General features: G+C 44.4%; 1 protein-coding gene across 1 annotated transcript in view; it reads right to left on the reverse strand.

Moving 5' to 3' along the window:
* Positions 1 to 21,833, reverse strand: part of DTX4 (deltex E3 ubiquitin ligase 4) — a 57,434-nt gene extending 35,601 nt beyond the window's left edge. The window contains 1 exon segment of the mRNA XM_060261934.1: positions 21,515 to 21,833. Within this exon segment, the coding sequence (XP_060117917.1) occupies positions 21,515 to 21,725 (211 nt within the window). The 5' untranslated portion in view covers positions 21,726 to 21,833.
* Positions 21,834 to 22,449: the final 616 nt, after the last annotated feature.

Genomic DNA, 22,449 nt, shown 5'->3' on the forward strand with positions numbered 1-22,449 from the left:
TATGGGGTCAAATTGACTCCCAGAACTCTGAAAGCATTATATCAGTAAGATTGGGTGGCCTTACGGATAGAATAGCCACCCAAGGGTAGCTTTGATCAAGGCTTGGTTCATCATGTTTATAAGAGTATAGCACAATCCCCGAACTCCGCAAGTCAGTTTCCCTACATTTACAGCTGGGCAACAGCAGTACAGAACTTTTACTGGTGGCCAGAAAAGTTGCAGAAGATGAAGAAGAAATGGGCTCAGAGGGCTGTTGCAAAAGCTGCAAGTCAAGTTATGGCTTTGCGCCAGGACGTGTTAACAAAAACAACAATCCCTTCAAAGAAGGAAAAGCCCCCAGTGTTAGATGTCAAACCAGAAGACCCCTTGGCCAGTCCCCAGCGATATGTTCCAGTGTATCCGCCTCTTCTGATGCCGCCAGCTGAAGGAGGTGCCGGGGAAGCGGAAGGCGAGGCAGAAGGTGGGAGCCAAGCGCAGCTAGTTAAAAGCGCTCCAGAATCCTTTGATGAGGAGAACCAGGAAGTAGAGGCAAATAAGGGACCCGGGGCTGTGAAAGTGCGATCTTTAAATCCAATCCAGCAGCTGTTTTCTGAACGATCGTTCCAAGCAACAGCTTCCCGATACTCCACGCCTGTGTCTAAGAGCCAGAGGTTAGCTGCACATTTCAGTTCACCCCTATAGCTTTCCTCCAGCACTGAACCCTCTCCCAGGACTGAGCAAACTTCCAGCCCCTCCACTGTCTCCCCTCAACTTTTCCGGGCTTTATATCTAGCGCAGAGGGCTCTTTGTTAGCTCCCCTCTGAGAAGTTCACGTCCCACTACAGCCCGGCACTGGCATTGAAACCCAATATATGTACGTGTCTTTCACTTCAAGTGATCTAGTAAATTGGAAGGTTCGCACTGTAGCATTTTCTGACAATCCTACTTCAATGACTAATCTGCTAACCAGTATTATTGTCACACATCAGCCCACTTACGCAGACTGTCAACAGCTTTTACTGGCCCTCTTTACAACAGAGGAGAGAAGCCACATTCTGCATCATGCCCAAAAGCATATAGAAGGAAAAGTTCCCCCAGAAACTGCAGACAGAGAGAAGTGGATAAAGGCCCGTTTTCCTGCAACAGACCCAAAGTGGGATCCCAATGGCCGGGAGTCCAAAGAGCATCTACCCGAATACAGGCAGGCAATCTTATAAGCAATGAAATAGGCAGGCAAGAAGCCTATTAATATGTCCAAAGTCAGTGAAGCAGATGAGACCCCAGGAGCTTTTGCTGAGCACCTGATGCAAGCATTTTGAATGTATACTCCATTCGATCCTGAGGCTACAGAAAACTTGCGCATAGTGAATATAGCATTCATTAACCAATCCTACGCTGACATTCGCAAGAAGCTCCAGAAGCAAGACGGCTTTGCAGGCATGAATTTATCCCAATTGCTAGAGATTGCCCAGAAAGTTTATGCCAATTGGGATGTAGACCAGAAACGGGAGGCTGGAAGAAAAATGAAAAAGAAGACTGATCTGTTGGCAGCGATGCTGGCAGGGCAGTCATCTATGAGAGGCAGAGAGGCTGCTCGGGGGCAAGGAATGAATAGAGGGAATCAAAGATCTGCAATGACAAATTTAGACCCAAACCAGTGTGGGTACTGTAAAGAATTTGGACACTGGAGAGATTTGTGCCCTAAACGATCCCCCCTTCACCCACAAGAAATCCAAAGCGCTCCTAAACAGATGACAGGACTGGAGTTTAGAGGCCATGGGAGCAGAGGGACCAGAGGAAGGGGCAGAGGAAGAGGCCAAGTCCAGGGTGGCAGATATCGGAGGAACAAAGAAGAGCCTGTGTATGGTCTGGCTGGACTGGATGGATGGGAAATTTAGGACAGACCGGGCACCGACAGTCCTGATCCCGCGGAGCCTATGGTCACAGTTGATGTTGAGGGTCGGGAGATTCCATTCCTCATTGACACTGGAGCTGCACGATCTGTAGTGCCTGTTAAAATTGCTCCTTCAACCCGCCAACGCATCAATATAATTGGAGCTACAAGACTTAGACAGACCAGACCACTTTTAGCTGAACGAACTTGTACAGGAGGCCATGTAGTCCACCACAATTTTGTCCATTTACCTGACTGCCCGGTGCCACTGATGGGAAGAGATCTGCTTTCTAAGTTGCGGGCCCGATTGACTTTTGAGTCAGAGAGCCAAATGAACGTCCAAATGAAGTGGCAGCTTTACCAACCAGCTCCTGTAATGGCCATGTCAGAAGTCTGGTTTCAACAATTTCCAGATGTATGGGCAGAGGAAAACCCACCTGGGTTAGCAGTAAACCATGCACCTATCAGAGTAGAGTTAATTCCAGGAGTCGTTCCAATCCGGGAATGCCAGTACCCGATTCCCAAGGAGGCAGTAGCTGGCATCCAGAAGCACCTTGACAGGCTCCTTCATTATGGGATTCTTATTGAATGCCAGTCCTCATGGAACAGTCCCGTTGCCAGTCCAGAAGCCGGGCACCAATGATTACAGACTGGTAAAGGATTTACGCTCTGTTAATTCTTGCACACAAACTCTGCATCCTGTTGTTCCAAACCCATATGTCTTGCTGGGACTTATATCTGCCTCAGCCACTTATTTCTCAGTGGTAGATCTCAGGGATGCGTTCTTTCGTTTAAGACTGGCACCTGAAAGTCAGCCACTGTTTGCCTTCCAGTGGGAAGAGGAAGAGACTGGTAGAAAGCTACAATATACATGGACCCGTTTACCCCAGGGATTCAAAAACTCGCCCATCCTCTTTGGCAATGCCCTCAGCAAAGACTTGAGCCGGTTCCCAACTGTGCCAGGAGAAGTTGTGTGCCTTCAGTACGTTGATGATATTCTGATAGCAGCCAAAGACTTACGGACTTGCCAAGGTGCCACTGCTGCCCTGCTAACACTTCTGACTGAGATTGGGTATAAAGTGTCTCGAAAGAAAGCTCAGCTATGCCAAGAGACAGTGAAATTTTTAGGCTTCCATATATCCCAGGGAAGACAGCAGCTAGGCAGGGAGCAAAAAGAGACTGTGTGTGCCATCCCTGTGCCCATTACTAGGCGCCAGCTGAGAGAATTTTTAGGAGCAGCAGGGTAACAGCAAAGCCTTTGTATGAAGCCACAAAGGGGGGAGAAAAAGCTCCTTTTGAATGGACAGAGCAATGCCGAAATGCCTTTGAAACCTTAAAACGTCAGCTCATGCAGGCACCAGCTCTGGGACTACCTGATACTGACAAGCTCTTTACTCTGTATGTGCATGAGTGAGAAGGAATAGCTGCAGGCATACTTACTCAATTACTGGAATCCTGGCCCTGACCAGTAGCATATCTGTCTAAACAACTGGACAATGTGGCCAAAGGTTGGCCTTTGTGTATGCGTGCCATATCTGCAGTGGCAGAACTTGTGAAGGAAGCCGATAAATTTACCTTCGGTGGCCAGCCAAGAAGTGAGAGTGCCTCATTATGTGCAAGCGCTTCTTGAGCACAAGGGGAACTATTGGTTTACTAATGCCCGCATGGCCAGATACCAAGCTCTTATGTGTGAGAATCCCCGTGTAAAAATAGTGACTGTGTCAACTCTGAACCCAGCTTCCCTGTTGCCAACTCCTGGGGAAGAATTAGAATATGACTGCCTGGAAGCTATGGAAGTCAGCCTGATCTAAAAGATACCCCATTTTCAGATCCAGATATTGAATATTTCACTGATGGGTGTAGCTTTATTCAGGATGGGAAGCGCAGAGCAGGATATGCGGTGATAGAAACAGTGATAGAGTCATAAGCGCTGCAGGTATCAACCTCAGCACAGAAGACAGAGTTAATTGCCCTTATCTGAGCACTCCGGTTAGCATAAGCACCGAAAGCCAATATTTACACAGTCTCTAAATAGGCTTTCATGATGCTGCATGCCCATGGAGCCCTATACAAAGAGAGAAGCTTAATTACTGCAAGTGGCAAAGGAATTAAAAATGGTAAAGAAGTTTTGGAGTTGTTGGAAGTTGTCTGGGCACGTCAGTAAATAGCTGTCATTACCATCAGAAGCCCCTAAGTCCAGTAGCAAAAGGAAATCAGAAGGCAGATTTAACAGCTAAGGAAGCGGCATTAAACCCTTATCAGGAAAGCACAGAAATTCTGCCTATCTTTCAAGTTTTCTTAGCCGAATGGAGTCCTCGGTATTCACTAGCTGATGAGCAGTGGGTTCAAACTCAAGGGGCAGTAACCAAATGAAGAGATGGCTGGTATATTCTTCCAGATGGCAGAATTTATATTCCAGAAGCTTTAGCATGGCCAGTGATTCAGAATCTGCACAAGGGAACACATTATGGAAAGACTGCTCTTGAACTCTCTGTGAGTTAATGGGCATACATCAACCGTATGAGTTCACCGACAGCTCAAGCCTCTGTGCAGTGTGTTTACATGTGCAAACAATAATCCTAGGTCAGGCCCCACGTAACCACCTGGAAGTCAGCCAGTGGGAGCAACACCTTTTTCCTCCCTAGTTGTTGATTTCACTGAGATGCCCAAAGCTGGACATTACCATTACATGCTTGTATTCATTTGCACGATGTCTGGATGGATAGAAGCTTACCCAACCCGCACTGAGAAAGCCAATGAAGTTATAAAAGCTCTATTAAAAGACATCATATCGAAATTCGGTTAACCTGTAACCACAGAAAGTGATAATGGGATGTCATTTATTGAGAAAACTGTACAAAGTGGGTCTAAGTTACTTGGAAATTGCATGCCGTTTACCATCCACAGAGTTCAGCAAAAGTCGAGAGAGCTAAAAGATCTTTAAAAAATGCCATCTAAACTCTGTCAAGAAACCCATTTACCATGGACTACAATGTTGCCAATTGCTTTGTTCCGATTGCACTACCTGCCACACAAACGCCTTAAACTGTTGCCGTTCGAGATCGTTTATGGAAGACCAACCGCTATAGTCCAAGGAGTTCGGGGCGACCCCTCACAATTGGAAAGCTTTATAACTAATGAGGAATTGCAAGCCTTGGGCAAAGCTGTAAGGGATGTGAATAAGTATGTATTTCAAACTTTGCCATACCAGATTTATTCTCCTGTACATGCTTACCACTCAGGAGACAGTGTGTGGGTTAAAAGCTGGAGGGCTAAGACTTTACAGCCCAAATGGAAGGGCCCCTTTTGCTGTCCCTTTAAGTTCCCCTACAGCTGTCAAGATCCAAGGAATCGCAACGTGGATTCACTGGTCTCATTTAAAGCCAGCTGCAGACCATTGGAAGGCACAGCCAGTCCTGGGGAAGCCATTGACTCTGAAACTTACTAAAGACTCTATCCAGCCCTAAGCCATCTAGTAAAGACCGTTAAGTCAATAACTTGAAATTGGTGGGACTTGCTTGAAAGCAGGTCCACCCCCCCCCCTCCCAAGTTTCATCGGCAAGCCTTGCCCCAGCCACCCCAGAAGCTGGCTGGTCTACACATGGTCGAAGCTTTGAGGAAGCTATCTGGAGCAACAGTTAGATATTTATTTGTATTAGTTATTCTGAATCTCTTGAGCCTCCATCATAATTCTTTGTGTTGAAGTGTGTAACCAAAGAATCATGCATACTATAAGCGCTTTTATTGCTGTGTTCTTTTGCTGTGCTTTTGCTTATGTGAGTAGTTCTCAAGTTGTAAGATGTTCTAAATGTTGGGAAGGAGAGAGTTCACAATGTATGATGCGTGTTCAATCTAGGGAAGTGTATGGGGCTTGCGTAGAACAAAATATAAAAATAGTTTGTGTAGAACGTGGAGTGTCATATTATCAGGCAAAAATGGAATATCCCAGTTCAGGAGGGACAATACTCTATAGAGGGAGTTTCCGCTGCCCGATTTCACCGTGGGTATGCTGGCCAGTTAATTTAAAATCTTACAAAATCAAAAAGCCTAACCCTAAGTTTAAAGCACCTGTCCAGGAGACTAAGAAAATTCTGTATAGACCTGTGTTTGATGATGCTCAGGATGAAAAATTTGTTATTCCAGAGCCTGGGAGTGATCTTTTTGTAGCCCAGGCTGAACAGATAGCCGCCTCCCTAAATATTTCAAACTGTTGGGTGTGTGGAGGTCCGCTCATGAGTGAAAGGTGGCCTTGGGTTGGTACAGAGGTTCTGCCTTCAAACTTGGTCCGATGGAATAAACCTAGATCGGAATCAAGGCCAGGAGAGAGAAAAATCTGGGAGTTACAAGCAGTTGTGAATGGAGAACTGTGCATTTCTCGAGCTGTGTTGTGGATGAATGGAAAACATGTTGGGCATTCTCTGTGCCGCAGAACCCTGCTAGTTAGCTCCACTAAGGAGAAGCCAAAATGGGTAGAAGCGAATGGCACTGTTATAGAAGATTTTCAGCCATGGGAAAATATTAGCAGCATAAGCAGATATTCCAATGCTGCTTCAGAGTTCTCTGATCAATGGATGGCTCCTGAACGGTTATATTGGATATGTGGTAAAATGGCTTATACTCTCCTGCACAAGAGATGGCATGGGACTTGCATTATCGGAACAATACGTCCCCGCTTCTTCCTTTTGCCTTCAAATGTGGGTTCAGCTCTAGGAACCCCAGTGTTTGATGATTATGTTAGATCAACACGTTCTCTGGGCATTGGAGGTACACAGTGGGGAAATGAATGGCCCCCACAACGGATCATTGAATATTATGGCCCAGCCATGTGGGCGCAGGATGGATCCTGGGAATATCAAATGCCTGTGCATATGCTTAATCAAATTATTAGATTGCAAGCTGTGGTAGAAATTATAACAAATCAAACAGCCATGGCATTAAAGTTGTTAGCTAGACAACAGACCCAGATGTGTGCTGCAATTTATCAGAATTGATTGGCTCTGGATTATCTGTTAGCCGAGGAAGGTGGAGTCTGTGGAAAGTTCGATCTTTCAAATTGTTGTTTAAATATTGATGACAATGGAGAAGCTGTACAGAATATTGCATCTGAAATTCGCAAAATTGCTCATGTACCAGTGCAGACTTGAAAGAATTTGGATGTATCATGGTTTGGACAGATAATGGGTGATTGGAAACGTATTTTATTTTTAATTGGCATTTCCTTTGGAGGCTTAATGTTATTGCCATGTTTAATTCCTATCATGAGGTATAGTGTTAATAATGCCGTAAAGGCTATCACTCCCTTTGGGAGGAATGTTAATGTCATGTATATGTCTCCAGAGGAAAGGAAGCAGTATTTAATTAATTTGTTTAATGATGAAAGTCTTATGTTTCCCCCCACCCTTCCCTCTTCCCCCTCTCCATGCAGCTTATAGACTGAAGGCATTCCTCACTAACTATGTGCTTGTTTTCTTGTCCCCAAACCAGAGTGGATTGTGGTTTGTACTGCTTCTTTGTATGCATGAAAATGTCCCATAGTTTATTATGGGTTATTGGGAATCAGAGAATTTTGGTCTCCAGACACTGTATATTGGAGGAAGAACACATAAACCTAAGCAGTTCTCAAACTCATTCCCATAACAATCAAATGAAGCCAGTGGCACAAAATAAAGCTCCCCTATTGAATTCTCAAGAGTATCTAATTCCTCCATGTCCCTTTGTTGTGATAACAATCCCACTTATCTCAAAGCAAGGCCAGGTCTTCCTGAGAGGAGAGGAAGTGTGCAGCAACAGCTCAACATATAATGCTTGTCAAATATAAAAGTAAAGCTCCTTATTCAAAGTTCAAATTTCAGTGCGAGACAAAATCTGTCAATCCACCTCTAAAAACAGTCAAACAATGTTCCACAGATCCTTCTACAATACAAAAAAGGAAATCAGCAGCGGCAAGTCCTGGGGGTGGAGGTCCTGATTTGTCAAATTTCAGGGGTTCCTTCTGAGATTAATAGCATCAGGGGCTTGCCAGCCAGCATGAGGAACAGGTACCTGGTACAGATGGCTCAGCCACTGGAATCAGCAACAGAAAGCAAAGGATAAACCTGGATCATGTTTTCCAGTGATTGTTGCTTCGGCCAGAATTATATGAAATCCTTTATGATTTAGTGGCACTGTGACAGATGCTGCTTCTATTGGATTCATGTTCTTTTAGACCAGTGTATCAGAATAATGTTGGGTTTTTTTGTTTTGTTTTTCGTATTGATATACTCAAATAAGGGATATGGACTTTATATCTCATTACATATTCTAAACTACCTCCCACTATATTTTAAGGTAACTTTTTTCCTACTGGCAAACTAGAATGTATTTCTCTTTTAGAACAATATATCAGAATATTTTGGGTTTTTGTATTGATATGCTCAAATAGGGGATATGGGCTGTTTATCTCGTTACATGTACTGGTTCATCTCCCACTATATTTTAATGTACCCTTTTTTTCAAATGGCAAACTAGAATGTATTTCTCTTTTAGAACAGTGTATCGGAATATTTTGGGGTTTTGTATTGACATACTCAAATAGGGATATTGGCTGTTTCTATTACATATACTAACCCATCTTCCACTATATTCGAAAGTATTCTTTTCTTCTAATGGCAAACTATAACATTGCTATAACTTCTTGAGATACTAATGCCGTTCATTTAAACCCACAACTAAGAAGCCAGAATGACACTGAAATTTATGGCACTTCAGACCTATGACATGTCTGCTTTTTATCAACCTCCATTGCTGTTACAGCCCAGTTAACTATACTAAACAAACAAACACAGAACCCAATTTGTGATTCTTTTAATCTGCTAAAAACATTCCAATGACTCTACATACCAACTCACTGCCCACTTTCTCTATACTTAAAGATGGCTTGCCACTCCATTTTGTCTGATGAAGTCTGCTTAGAGCATACGAAAGCTTACATTCTGAATAAAACTTAGTTGGTCTTAAAGGTGATACTTGTCTACTGCTTTGTCCTATTGCTTCAGACCAACATGGCTGCCAACTTGGATCTGTTCCATAAACTGTTGAAGAATTTATTGGTCAGAACAAGAGAAAGTAGGCATGATGACTAAATAAAGACTATCAGCTTTCTACAGGTAACACCTGGAAATTTACCCTTATTTCTGTTCTCTCAAAAATTCTTTGACTTGTTAGGCTTGAGCAAAGCTAAAATCTTGCATTAGAGAAGACCACACACACCAACACAGGTTTTTTCAGACAGAAAGGGGATTTTCTGAGGAAACTATGTGGGCAGTGGGCTCCAAGAAATAATCAGGCATTGAAACAGAAAAGCCTGTTACAATCAAACCCAAGTCCCACTAGCAGAGACTCTCTGTAATTTATTATAATCCATCACAAGAAGGGGAAGGAACCAACAGTAAAGCGGGATGCTGGAATTTCAGCATCTGGCCCCATCTAGCTCTATCCATCAACTATGTGGGAAAATCCTCCTGCCATCCCTCGCTCCCTGGGTCATTCGAGACAGACCATCAGCGTTCCATTCAAGAAGGGAAGAAAAGGGACAATAGCTATTCAAGGCCCTGCCAGGGTCATGACCCTCCACCATCAGAACGCCTTAGTGACCCAAAACAACAACATTCATAGCAACCGGGGAGGGAAGGGAGGAGAGATATGCAGAACAATCATTCATTCAGCAAGGCCACTTGGGGTGTGAGGGGAATGCTGCCCATCCCCTCCTTGAAGGGGCTTCAAAACAGGATATTGACAGCTTTCTTGGTTTCTAAAGGAGTCCAAAGATCCTTCTCTGCCAAAGTTGTGTGAGCATCCTAACTTTAGAGCTCTGAGCTCCCTTTCTTACATTCAGTGAGACTTCGCCTTCACCTGCCTTCTTACTTCATTTTTAATTAATCTTTAATGCGTTTTTTTTCTTCCAACCATCCTCACTGACAAGCTTTAAAGTATAGAGGGAACAAGAATGATGGCTTCCTATGGAAAGTCTATGTGCCCCTACATGAAGTGTTAATTCAGGTTAGTACTAGGATGGCCTTGTATCAATCATGGGGGGAAATAATTAATACTTTCCACATTACGGCCAAGCAGGCTCCCATTTGTATACTGGATAATTCCTTCAAGGGTTCTCCTGATACATGAAAAACAAAACCTTTTTCTTCTACCACATCAATACTGTGCATACTTTAGGGAGACTTTCATCATGTATACTTTCATCATGTATGGCCCAGATCTGATGTTCCTTACAGGCCCAGTGACAACAGCTGGAACCAAGCAATTATATATTAAAATCATGCTGTTTTAAACTGAATTTTAATGAACTGTATTTATCCCATGTTTTAAACCTTATTGTAATCCACTCTGAGATCATTTGGGGAGGGTGGAATATAAATTGAAATAATAAAATAAACAAATAAATAAAAATTGTTCATGGCAACATATACACTTAATAAAATACTGTAACTCTATTAGGCAAGAAGTGGGCACATGTACACAAAAAGACACTGCATGTACACATGTACACAAACAGACATGTTCCTTAATGTTTTAACCAACATCATACCCTCTTAGTCAGCATTTCAAAGATCTTTTCCATTGTCAAGTCACAAGCCACATTCTTGATTGTGGAACTTATTACATCTCCTAGTTTATTTTGCCACAGCAAGGCAAAAGAAAGGGTATGTTCCCAATGTGAAGTACAAGCAGCTACGCATTCTGTACCCATCACACAAAAGCTTATGAAGCTATGAAACTTATTTGGGTTACCTTCTTCTTTCATGGGGCTATGAGTGCCGTCCTAAATTTAAAAGTGCATCCCAATACACAAAACATGAGAGAGAATGTACAAATACTAGAACAGTTGTGGCCCAGCACAACAACAGAGAGCCAGTATGGCATGGTGGACTTAATGCTTGGTTGTGAATTAGAGAAATCTGGGTTCAAACTTCCACTCTGTCATGAAGCTCCAATCACCATCCTGGGCTTGTCAACATCTCTCAGCCTAACCTACTTCACAGTCAAAATGACAAAGTCTTGTGGCACCTAAAGGACTAATAAATGTAGAACATCCATGAGCCTACTGTGTTAGATGAAATGGATAACCCAGCTCCATGAAAGGACAAGATATAAATTTGATGTGATATAAAATCGTGCAACATCACTCAAGATACAGTTTCAGTCATAGTTCTTGAAGGGTACATGCATGGAAACGTCAATTTGCTCTTGTTCTCCACCCACATAGCTTACCAGAGGCCGCTATCAGCTCTACAGTCTGTGTGGCACATCTGCACATGCCTTTGCAATAACATCTATTGCTCATATGTGACCTCAGTCTCAGTAATGTACTGCTAATATTGATGACTTCATCATTATTGTGAGAAGAGAAAAAGCTAAAGTCTGTAGAGTACAGTGACTGTTAAAAGTGCAACAGAACATGGCAAAGAAATTAGTCTAGATAAAATTCTAAACTCATAGAGCAGAAACTCTTCATTACATTTTTTCAATGTATACCCCAACCTACCTCAAAAATGGGCTCAGAACAACAGGATAAAACAGTAAAACAATAAACAGGATCAACTATTAATAACAAAAAAACTCTTCAATCTTGCTTCTTAATTTATGCCTCCACTAACTCCCAGGACCCCCTAGGCTTGAAGGAAACTTTTTTTGTTGCTATTCTTTTTCAGCCTTTCCTTCTCCAAGAGTAAAGCAAACATTATTCTCAGCCTGTCTTGGAGCTGACAAAGGGATAGAGACAGACAGGCAGCCTGCCCAGCCCACTTTTTATCCTGACCCACTGGCTCTAGAGCCAAGTTGGGACGAGGTTAGACTTCAAAATTAGCTTGACTTTGCCTCAGCAAATTCAGCAAGGGTGGGGGTGGGAGGACTGGCAGACACATTGCTTTTATCTCTGTGGCAACCACTGAAGAGACTAATAGGACAGTGCTTTTATTCACAGCAAAGGACCAGGTTTGGGGGAGGGAGGGAGGGTCAGTCATCACCACACAGACAAGGAGCTGGTGTGCATACTAATGGCTCTCTTAGAAGCAGCAAAAGCCCTTTTCAGAATATAAACTCCCCTATGTCCAATCAGGAAAAAGCAGCCCTGCAGCTGTAATGACATCATAAAATGAGGCCCACATCTGTCAAATTGAAAAACAGCATAGTAAGGATGCTAGAGTATAGGCATCCATAATCAAATTCTGGACTGAGGAAGATCTACCAACAATATTATTGTCACTGGCATTCCCATCAAATCTTCCCTTCATGGACACAGTGGGAAATCATGAAGGCCACAGGAAGGGCGAATAGAGAAGACATTCTCTCTCATGACACTAATAGTGTTACCATAAGCACCCACACTCAGAAGAAAGTTCCAGTAAGCCGAATGGAACAGTTGCACTCCAACAGACTCAGTCAGCAGCAGCAACCACTGAATGGGTGACCTGATTATCTAAGGAGGCTGGTAACAAGTTAAGCCAATGGGAAGTCTACATTCTGTAATAGGCAGCATGCAGCTTGTATCAAGCCCTCAAAACCAACCCAAGTTTTTACTTCTCACTGTTCTTTCCTGCTGCCCCAAACATCTTTCTCCAGTATCAACTGTTATGCTGCCTTACAACACAGCATGTTTGTCACATCATAAGGAAAAATGGCAGCTGGAACTTTATAAATTTCAATGAAAATCTGTTGATTATATAGGAGGCTGGTTTAATCACAGAACCCTTAGGGGCTCCCCTGCTAGCCAGTTCACAATATAGCAGTAATGTTGCACTTATAGGCTGATAACAGACGACCAATTTGGGGCGAATGGGAGGCATCCCAAATCGGGCCAGCTCAAAAAGAAGTGTCCCAAAGTGTCCACACGCTCCACCACAAGCCTGTCTGTGGGGTGACTTGGTGTGATTGGACAGCTATTGTGCACCACCCCCTGTAGCATGGTTCAGGATCCTTTTTCCCCATTCATTTTATGGTTATGCGCATGGGCGCTCAAGCACCCATGCGCTTGAAACCAATATATTTTTGTAACCAAAAAGGCCGGAAATGGCTTGGGGCGACTTCGAAAGTGGTAGCTTTTTGAGCTGCTCTGAGGACACCGGAGGGTGGGATGAGTCTTTGATATCCATTACATCATCAATCCCCACAACAAACAAAGCCATTACTATTATTACCACATATTATGGGAAGCTGAAGGCAGCACAACCTGCTATGCCTAAAACTACCCAGTTAATAGAGAATTGAGATTTTTGAACTGAAAACATTCACTTCATAGTTCATGCTCTCAACTCATTACTCTACACCACTGCTACTCGACAATCAGAATTTCTGTCTGGGCTAACAAAAATCTCACATCTATTAATTCCTAGAATAGCCAAACAACAGATACCTCCATGAAGCTATAGTGCAGCTCCACAGCAAAAACACATACCCTGTTTCTGGATTGCAGCACAGATTTAGCCACACACTAAGCATTACAAGTGCCCTTTTTCATATAGAGCAGAAGTACGTGCACCAAGCCCCATTTTACAGCAGTTAGTGATGCAGCTTCAGCTTTGAAGAGCTGAATATTTCCTCCATCATCCTGCCTTAAGGGCTAATTCTGATAGGTACAGAAGATACACTGTACTCGGGCTCCTCTTAGATAGGTCCCAGAACACTGACTTACATTATTCCAGGTAGGAATAATGGATCTAATGCTTCCAGACCCATTTCAGCCTGGTTTGGAGTGTCATTTTTGAATGGAAATTTCCTTGGAAGCACTGGTTTATGACCTTCATCAGAAAAGAAACAACCATATTGATTCTTCTGGACTTCTCAGCAGCCTTTGATACCTGACTATGGTATCCTTCTGGACTTCCTGAGAGGGCTCCTCAGTGATTATGTTCTTTTTTGACAGACATATAACAGGAAGGGATTCTGGTGAACTGCCGCTCCACCCTATGGGAGCAAAGCTGTGGAATGTCACAAGGCTCCATGTTCTCTCTCACACTGTCAACAGACAGTTTTTAGGGGAGGCTGCGATAGCTTTTGAAGTTAGGTCATAAGTATGTTGATAATTTTCAATCATATCTCTTTATTTCCTTGAATCCTATAGAGTAAGGGGATTCTCTGAATTGTTGTTAATTTGACTTAATGAAATGCCCCATCCTGGCTATGGGCAATGTACATCAATAATATAGTGGATACATACATTTAAAACGAATAAAACCATTTAAGCTAAAAACAGATTATAAACTCTGATAGCGTCCTACTAACATTCTTCTTAAGAATTCTTAAGAGCCCCATGGCGCAGAGTGGTAAAGCTGCAGTATTGCAGTCAGAGCCCTCTGCTCATGACCTGAGTTCGATCCCAGCGGAAGCTGGTTCAGGGTAGCTGGCTTCAGGTTGACTCAGCCTTCCATCCTTCCGAGGTCGGTAAAATGAGTACCCAGCTTGCTGGGGGGGGAAGTGTAGATGACTGGGGAAGGCAATGACAAACCACCCTGTAAAAAGTCTGCCGTGAAAACATTGTGAAAGCAATGTCACTCCAGAGTCGAAAACGACTGGTGCTTGCACAGGGGACTATCTTTACCTTTAATATTCTTCTGGTCCAGATTGCTGGATGTTGTATCTGGGGGGAGAGGGCTCAGAGGGGCAGAGAAAGGAGATGCCAACTCAGTAACCGTTGCTGTCCTTAATCGAAAGCCTGGTAGAACATCTCTGTCTGGAATTGTATAAAATCCCACAGGGCTCTGGTGTCATCTGACAGAGTTCCACCACATCGGGGCCAGAACCAAAAAAGTCCTGGCCCTCATCAAGGACAGCCAGACCTTGTTAGTGGCAGGGATCACCAACAAACTTCAACCAGTAGAGCATAGTGCTCTTCAAGGGACATAGTGGAGGAGGCAGTTCCATAGATATGTGGGTCCCAGACCTCTCAAGGCCTTAAAATGTCATAACCTAAACCCTGAATCTTATTTGATATTCGACTGGAAGCCAGTGTAGCTGGCACAGCACATGTTGAATATATTCTGTCCATGGTGTTCCCATCAGGACTTGTGTCACCACGTTCTGGACCCACTGGAGCTTCCGTGTCAAACCCAAGGGTAGGCCAGTGTACAGCGAGTTACAGCAGTCTAGTCTGGAGGTGACCGTCACATGGATTACTATGGCCAGATCAGAGTGAGATAGGAGGGGAGCAATTGCCAAACTTGGCAAAGATGAAAAAATGCCACCTTAGCAATGTGCTTGACCTGGGCCTCCACTGACAGGAAGGTATCCAATGTCACTCCCAAACTCTTGATGGATGGAGCTGGTGTTAATAGCGCCCCGTTAAGGGCCAGTAATCCATGCTCCAACCCTGCTCCTCATAGCCCAGAACCTCCATCTGTGATGGATCCAGCTTCAACCTGCTTTTTCTTAGCCAGCCCACCATGGCCTCCAATCCCTTGGCCAGGTATTACGGGATAGTGGCCAACTGGTCACCCAACAGCAAATACAGCTGGATGTCATCTGCATATTGATTACACCCTTGTCCCAAACTCCATGCCAGCTGGGCAAGAGGTGCATATAGATGTTAAACAACATCAGGGAAATGAGTGCCCCTTGAGGGACTTTACACACCAAGGGGTATCTAATGAACACATCCTTCCCTTGAGCCACCCTCTGTCCCCAACTGTGGAGGAAGGAGGAAAGCCACTGTAGAGCTACCCTGTGTATTCCCACATCAGCAAGGAAGTCAACAGATCATAGCTGACTGTGTCAAATGCAGCTGTGAGATCTAAGAACAGCAGCAGCACCAACCACTCGATCCAGCTGTATTCAGAGATGGTCTGTTAGAGTGACCAGTACAGTTCTCAGTCCCGTGGCTAGGGCGGAATCCAGACTGGAATAGATCCAACACCAATGTGTTCTCCAGGAAGCCCTGAAGTTGCTCAGCTACCCCTCACTCAATTACCTTACCCAGAAATGGTAGATTTGAAACTGGGCAGTAATTGGCCAGACCCAAAGGATTCATCAATGGCTTTTTCAAGAGCAGTACAACCACTGCTTCCTTGAGGCCCTCTGGAAACACCCCTATCTCCAAGGGCAGGTCATTAATTTCCTTCATAGGGCCTTGATTCTCTCATCACCAGCTTCAAGCAGCCAAAAGGGACATGGGTCAAATAGGCAAGTGGTTGGCTTGATGGCACTCAAGACCCTGTAAACATCGGAAGAGGAGAGCAGATTGAAAGAGTCATAAACTGAACCAAAGATAGCCAAGGAGCCTTCGGTTTACTAACCATATCAAAGTTGGCAGGTACAGAGTGACATGATTTTATCCACAAAAAAAGCTCATAAATGCCTCTGAACTAATAGCTGAATTACTATATCTATTTGAGCCTCTTCGTGTGAGGGATGTTAACAACCAACTCAGCCTAAACAACTGAGTTTGGTGTGAGCTTGTGGATGTGATAGAGGTTGAACAGAATTCCCTCTTTGAAGCCTTCACCACCATCTCACAGGATTTCATAAGTGTCCTGTGAGATGCTCATGCCACCTCATCACAAGTATGCTGCCAGACTTGCTCTAGTCATCAGAGCTCCTGAGTTCTTCTTTGTTCCAGGGGGATGATTTCCCACAGAGGGTGTCCAGGTGCAATCTCATCAATGGCTGCAGTGAGATGGGAGTTCCAGTTTCTTATCAGCTCATCCAGTGAGACACTGGAAGGCTGCATATCCCACATGGCATTCTGGAAACCACTGAGGTCCATTAGTCTTTGTGGGCAAGCAAAAATCAGCTCACTTCCTAAACAGGGAGAAATAGGAATGTCCAGCCAGGCCTTCAAAACCAAGCAATCCAACCATGGCACCTCTTCTTTTGAGGTCAGATTCAACCCCATGCCAAAAATCAAATTCAGTATGTGGCCTGTTTGATGTGTGGGACCTGAAACAGTTTGATAGAATCCCAGTTCCACCATGGAAGACACCAGGTCTAAGGCCTGAGCAGAGCCAGTGGGTCCATCTGCATGGATGTTGAAGTCCCCAAGGACAAGTAGCTGTGGGAAGGAAACTCCAAGGCCCACCCAGCCACCACCTTCAACAGGCCCAGAAAGCCGTCTGCTGGTGCACTGGGCAAATTCACCTCTACATCCCACACACCTGGCCAACACAATCTTTGTGATCTTTGGGATGGGAAGTGGTTTTAAAGAGAAAGCCTCCCAGATGAGCAAGGTCATCCCATCCCCGAATTTGGGACTGATGGAGGACTGAAAAACCGAGGACTGAAAAACCTGACAAGGTAAGTTCTTTCAAGGCAACCATCTCACCCTCCCAGACCCAGGTCTCAGTCACACAAGCTAGGTCCACCAACTGAGCTGCAAGATAGTCCTGCAGTGACCTGGTCTTATTATTTATGGACTCAGCATTGCACAGTATCAGAGTCAAAGGGGAGTGAACAATCTGAGCCCTCTCAACAATGTTTCATGGGATGGGATGAAGGATGGAAAGGGACTGAGCATACCCGTATCTCTGCTCCCTTCCACACCACACCATATCTCCCACCGCCATACCTGCCCTGAATGACTGGGATCCCCAGCCTGGGGCTGGCGCCTGCAATTATGTTCTCAAAATCCACCCCTCCCCTTTTGCCTCCCCCACCCCACCTAACACCGCCGCTCAGAATACAGCAGGATGAATCCACAATTAGCAACAATTAACAAAATTACAGCACTGGATAGTAATATAACTCAACTAATTGAGCAATACAAACTATCACACTAACAAATCCCCCACCCAGCCCTCTACTTACTAGTTCCTCCGTCCCTCTCATAAGACTAAAAACTTTACAATGGGTGAGGAAAAAGAAAACCCCCCACTTCACCAACCATCAAGCTCAATTTGCTGTTCTACCTGACCTCTTAGTTATCCATGAGGTGGCTTGTCAGATTCTCACCCCGCTGAATAGATGGTAAGTCTACTGGCTAATATAACTATTAGCCATGTAGGCAGGGGTCAATATAACCTGTCTGATGTAAAGTTGGACTTCTATTGGGTCTTCAAACCTCTTCTTCCTGGTCAGGTTCTCATCAAGACACTCCAGTCCCCCCCTAGAGGCAGTCTAGGCCCAACAATTGCTGAAACTACTTGTCCAGAAAGGTGTGTTAGAGTTAGCAATGGGCTGGATAAAGGCCATAAAACTAAGGTTTAATCAATATGTCCATGGTGGTTGGAACTGTTGATCTAGGAGCTGGTTAGAGGCCTATTCTGTATGAGTCACACTCCTCCTGAATTTCAGTGGGGTAGCTATGCTGTCCTGTTACAGAAAATGGGAGATTTCTGGCACACTGAAGACTACTAAATTTATTACCACATCATCTTCCATGGCCTCGAACCCATCAGCCAATTTCTCTTGAAGGTTCACATCACTAACTTGGGACTGTTCCTAGACTCAGTTTTGTTTATGAATTATCTGGCAAGCTTTCCCCACCTCTGCCTGGTGTAGCCTCTCTTGAGCAACAGAGATCTGGCCTTGATAATTTGGCATGATAATCAAGATCAGACTGCTGCAATACGCTATACGCAGGACTGCTTTTAAGGGCAGAGCAAAAATGTGAATTGATCCAGAATGTAGCAGCAACACTGCTGACTGGTACCAGCCAAACAGAATGTCTAGCATTTCTTCTCAAATAAATCATACTGATTACCAGCAAATTTCCAAGAACAATTCATAATGGTCTTGCTCCTAGGTATTTTAAGAATTGTCTCTTGCAATAATCCTATGAGGTAGATTATGAGAAAGTATGACTAGCCCAAGATCACCCAGAGAGTTCCCATGGCATAAATGAGGATTCATCCCCTGGTCTCCCAGACACTAGTCTGACACTCTTAACCTCTACACCCCACTGGCTTTCACTTTTGCAGGATTCTTTGTTAATTTTGATTCTCATTAAGCTGAAGTTTAAGTAACATATGCATTAAAAAAAACCCTTTTCAACTTTTGCTGTTAAAATATTGAAGTAAAACCTCTAATTCACTTCTTGGAAAACAAAGAACAAATAATCAGTTCAGGACTACAGACTACAGACTTACAGTTAGCATCACTTCTAGTCTGTTCTCATCATATGACTATATACCAGTGTTCTCTTTAATAATACTGAGATGGTGGCAGAATAGTTATTTCCAACTTCCGAATGAGCCCCAAAGCTAGCAGCCTGGCCGCCTTCTTTGTAGTGTATACTACAGTGCTCCCTCTCTCAGGCTTATCTTCCTTTTACCTGCCTGCTTTACATCCTTCTCTGAAATACCCTGTTCACTTTCTCACCTTTGATTCTGATTCTCCTTCTATCCTCTTTTGTGCTTTTCTTCTTTACATCCTTACAATGTCCACAATTCTATTTAGATCATGGGTGCTGAACTCATTTGTTATGAGGGCCAGATCTGACATAAATGAGACCTTGTTGGGCCAAGTCATGTTGGGTTGGGCCAAGCCATGTCAGGCTAGGCCATGTGTGTACCTATTTAAGATTAGGTAGCAGAGATGTACACTTTATAAAGAACACAGACAAACACAAATATATTTTTGTTAAAAACTTAAAACATGCTTAAAACATCATCACTCATTGGTCTTAAAGGTGCTTTGTTTGTATTTCTCCCATGGGATCCAGGGAACTGGGCAAAGGAAGCTCTAGCTCTTTCCTTCCTTCCCCAGGGGACTTGGGGGGGGGAGCCTCAGCCAACAGAAGGAAGAGAGGCTTGGCACAGTAGCTCTGCTGTGCGATTGAGAGAGCCTGGAACAACAAGCTCTGCTTCCAACCCTCCTTCCTCCCCAAGGGAAAAGCCTCAGCCAATGGAGAAAATAGAGATTTGCTCCATAGCCCCTGTGCAATTGAGCAAGCCTTGCAAAGCAAGTTGATTTGCAGAAGGAAGCAAGAGAGAGGGAGAAGGAATCAGATGACAGCCAGTTGCTTGGGGGTCTGATAGGAGCCCTCTGGGGGCCTGATTCAGCCCCCAGACCGTATGTTTGACACCCCTGATTTAGATCATCCAGTTTTTAGTCTCTGCACCACTGCAAGAGTCAGGTTTTCTATTCCTATTTCTCCACTCCGGGAAACTGATTCACTTGCCATCTTCTCCCAGCTCCTCTTTTGATCCAACAGCTTTATTCCTTCTTGAAGTAAGCTCATTGGCAACAGCAAACAGGGATTCCCAGCCAAGAAGGCTGCCGGCCTTCCCAGGGTATTTTCCTCTTGTCAGCAAGGATAGCTTTCTGTCTGTCTCTCCCCACCTACACTTGCTCCTCCCCAAGGCTGAAATTGCTTCACTGAAGATATTCAGAAACATTTTCTCTCAAGGCATTCACGCCTCAATAAATATCTTAATTGAGGCATGGGCAGGGGGGTGGGGGCAACTCAAAAGCAGGAACACCAATCAAATCTCTGACAACCTCACCAAACCCTAGGTTGCAGCACTTGCTATTAGGTTAACTTTAGAGAGCATTTCTGACAATTTTATGTTACAGAATCTGCTACTATTCTGACCTAATGGTTTTTCCTAGATGATAACTGCAAATGGCAATGATTTCCTTTCATTTTTAGGGCTCTGGGCTGAATTACACTAGAATTCAAGATCATTTCACAAAGCTTTATTAACCAGTAAGCAGCACATTTCCCCCTTTTTCAATCCATGCTCAAACATGCGGTTGAGATCCTAATCTTCTTCATTAGTTATTAACTCCAGATTACTTAAAATGCACTTTAAGGCCTCTGTAATGAATGCACAACATTTCCCTGGGGAATCACTAATGTCAAATTCTGGTGCATCTTGTTGCTCTTATTTACACGTCAGAAGTTCCAGTATTATTATTCATGACTCATTATTTGTTCAACTATACACACACTTTATTAACAATGTATTTATCTTCTCAGGCCGATCCTATGCATGTTTACTTGGAAGCAAGTCTCACTACATTAATGGAGTCAGTGGGCACAGGACTGCAGTTTTCCTCCTTGCTCAGATACCCTTTGTAAGATGGGAAACATTTTTTCCTTGTTTCAAGTTTTTGCAAGATAGATATGCAACTTCTCAGTTACATATATCACTATTTGCCGGTGCAAATGCTTAGAATTCACACACATTAAATAAGACCTTATAAAACAGTGTCCACTTATATTTAGGTCTCAGAGAATCCATGCTGCGTGCAGTGCAGGAATTGATTTCTAAACGTGCACACGCTAGTGCTGGCGCTATTAAGTAAAGGCAAAATACTGTCAAGGGGAGGAGTGGGGGGACCTGGGAAGACATCCAGGTGGCAAATAAACACATCTTGACCGCTCTTTCACAGTGAAATTACGGACCAGAGACACGTGACATGCCAACGCACCATGCACACGTCTTGGGAATTTCTCTCTGGGGACGAGAAGCTGTATTCAACTCTGGTGCCAAAATCTCTGCCCCATTTCGGATGTGCCCAAACTGAGAATCTCGAGAGACTGATCCCTCACTTGAAGCTTTCTTTATTTTTTGTACACGTCTCTATTTCAGGGCCTTTGTTATGTGGTCAGGATGGGGAACTGAGATATGACAAGAGAGATGGGGCGGCACACGAAGAGGCCGGCTGACAGACAACATAGCAGGGTTAGTGTCGGGACGACGCACGGTCACTCACCAGTGTCCTGGCGGAACTGGTGCATGGATTGCAGGTCGATGATATAGGGCGAAAGCCGACTGTCCACCTGGCCTAGGACCACACTTCCCCCGGCTCTTGGGCCGGACCGGATCACCGCCTCGATGTGGTGGCTCACTGCCGGGCTGTAGGGTCTCCACCGTCCGTGTTCGTTCAGCCATTCCCAAACCACAACGGCGGAAGCCAGCAACATCTTTGCAGCCGTGTCCGCCGAGGAAGCTAGCACTCCAAAGCCCGGCTGGAGGGAGCCCCCTTTCGCTCGGTCAGTGTCCGATCGGTTTCATCTACTCTCCCTCCCCAAACTCTGCAACGTCACGGCCACTGACTGCCTGGTTGTTCCTTGGATCAGTTCCAGATTTTCTCCTTTTAATTCTTTCTCCTCTTGCGGCGAATCACTGGGTCTTGTAAAGGGGAGGGGGAGTCTTCAGCCGTCTGGTTGCTGTTTCATACGAAAAGCAAAGCCCTTTAAAAGCTTTCATCCCACCTACTTCAATACTCTCTCCTCATTGCCTGTAATATCCGTGCATTTAAAAAATAACAAGCACCCATCCACTCAGCGAGCTGGAAAAGCAGGTTCCGTCATTCGCTCTGTAAAGTGGCTCCGAGCGGAATTTCACGGTCTCTCCACGGCAAAAAAAGGGTGACTCAGTTACACCAGTTGCTTCTCCTCCTACTCCTTTTTTCTCTCTCTCAGCGATTGCACGGAAGATCCTTCAGAGCAAACCCTTCTCGGAATTTCATGCTCTAGTTTCCCCCCTCCCCTCCCCGCGCACTGGATGCAGGCATGCAGCAATCCCTCCAGCTCCACCTCCCTGTTGCTTTTCTGCCTGTCTTCTTTTTACGAGGAATTTGGGTGAGTGGGATTTTCTCAGCACAGCAGGAGAAATGCAAACCTCCACCCCATGCGATACCCCCTT

Source organism: Heteronotia binoei, chromosome 21 (genome assembly GCF_032191835.1).
Source record: "Heteronotia binoei isolate CCM8104 ecotype False Entrance Well chromosome 21, APGP_CSIRO_Hbin_v1, whole genome shotgun sequence".
Taxonomy (NCBI): domain Eukaryota; kingdom Metazoa; phylum Chordata; class Lepidosauria; order Squamata; family Gekkonidae; genus Heteronotia; species Heteronotia binoei.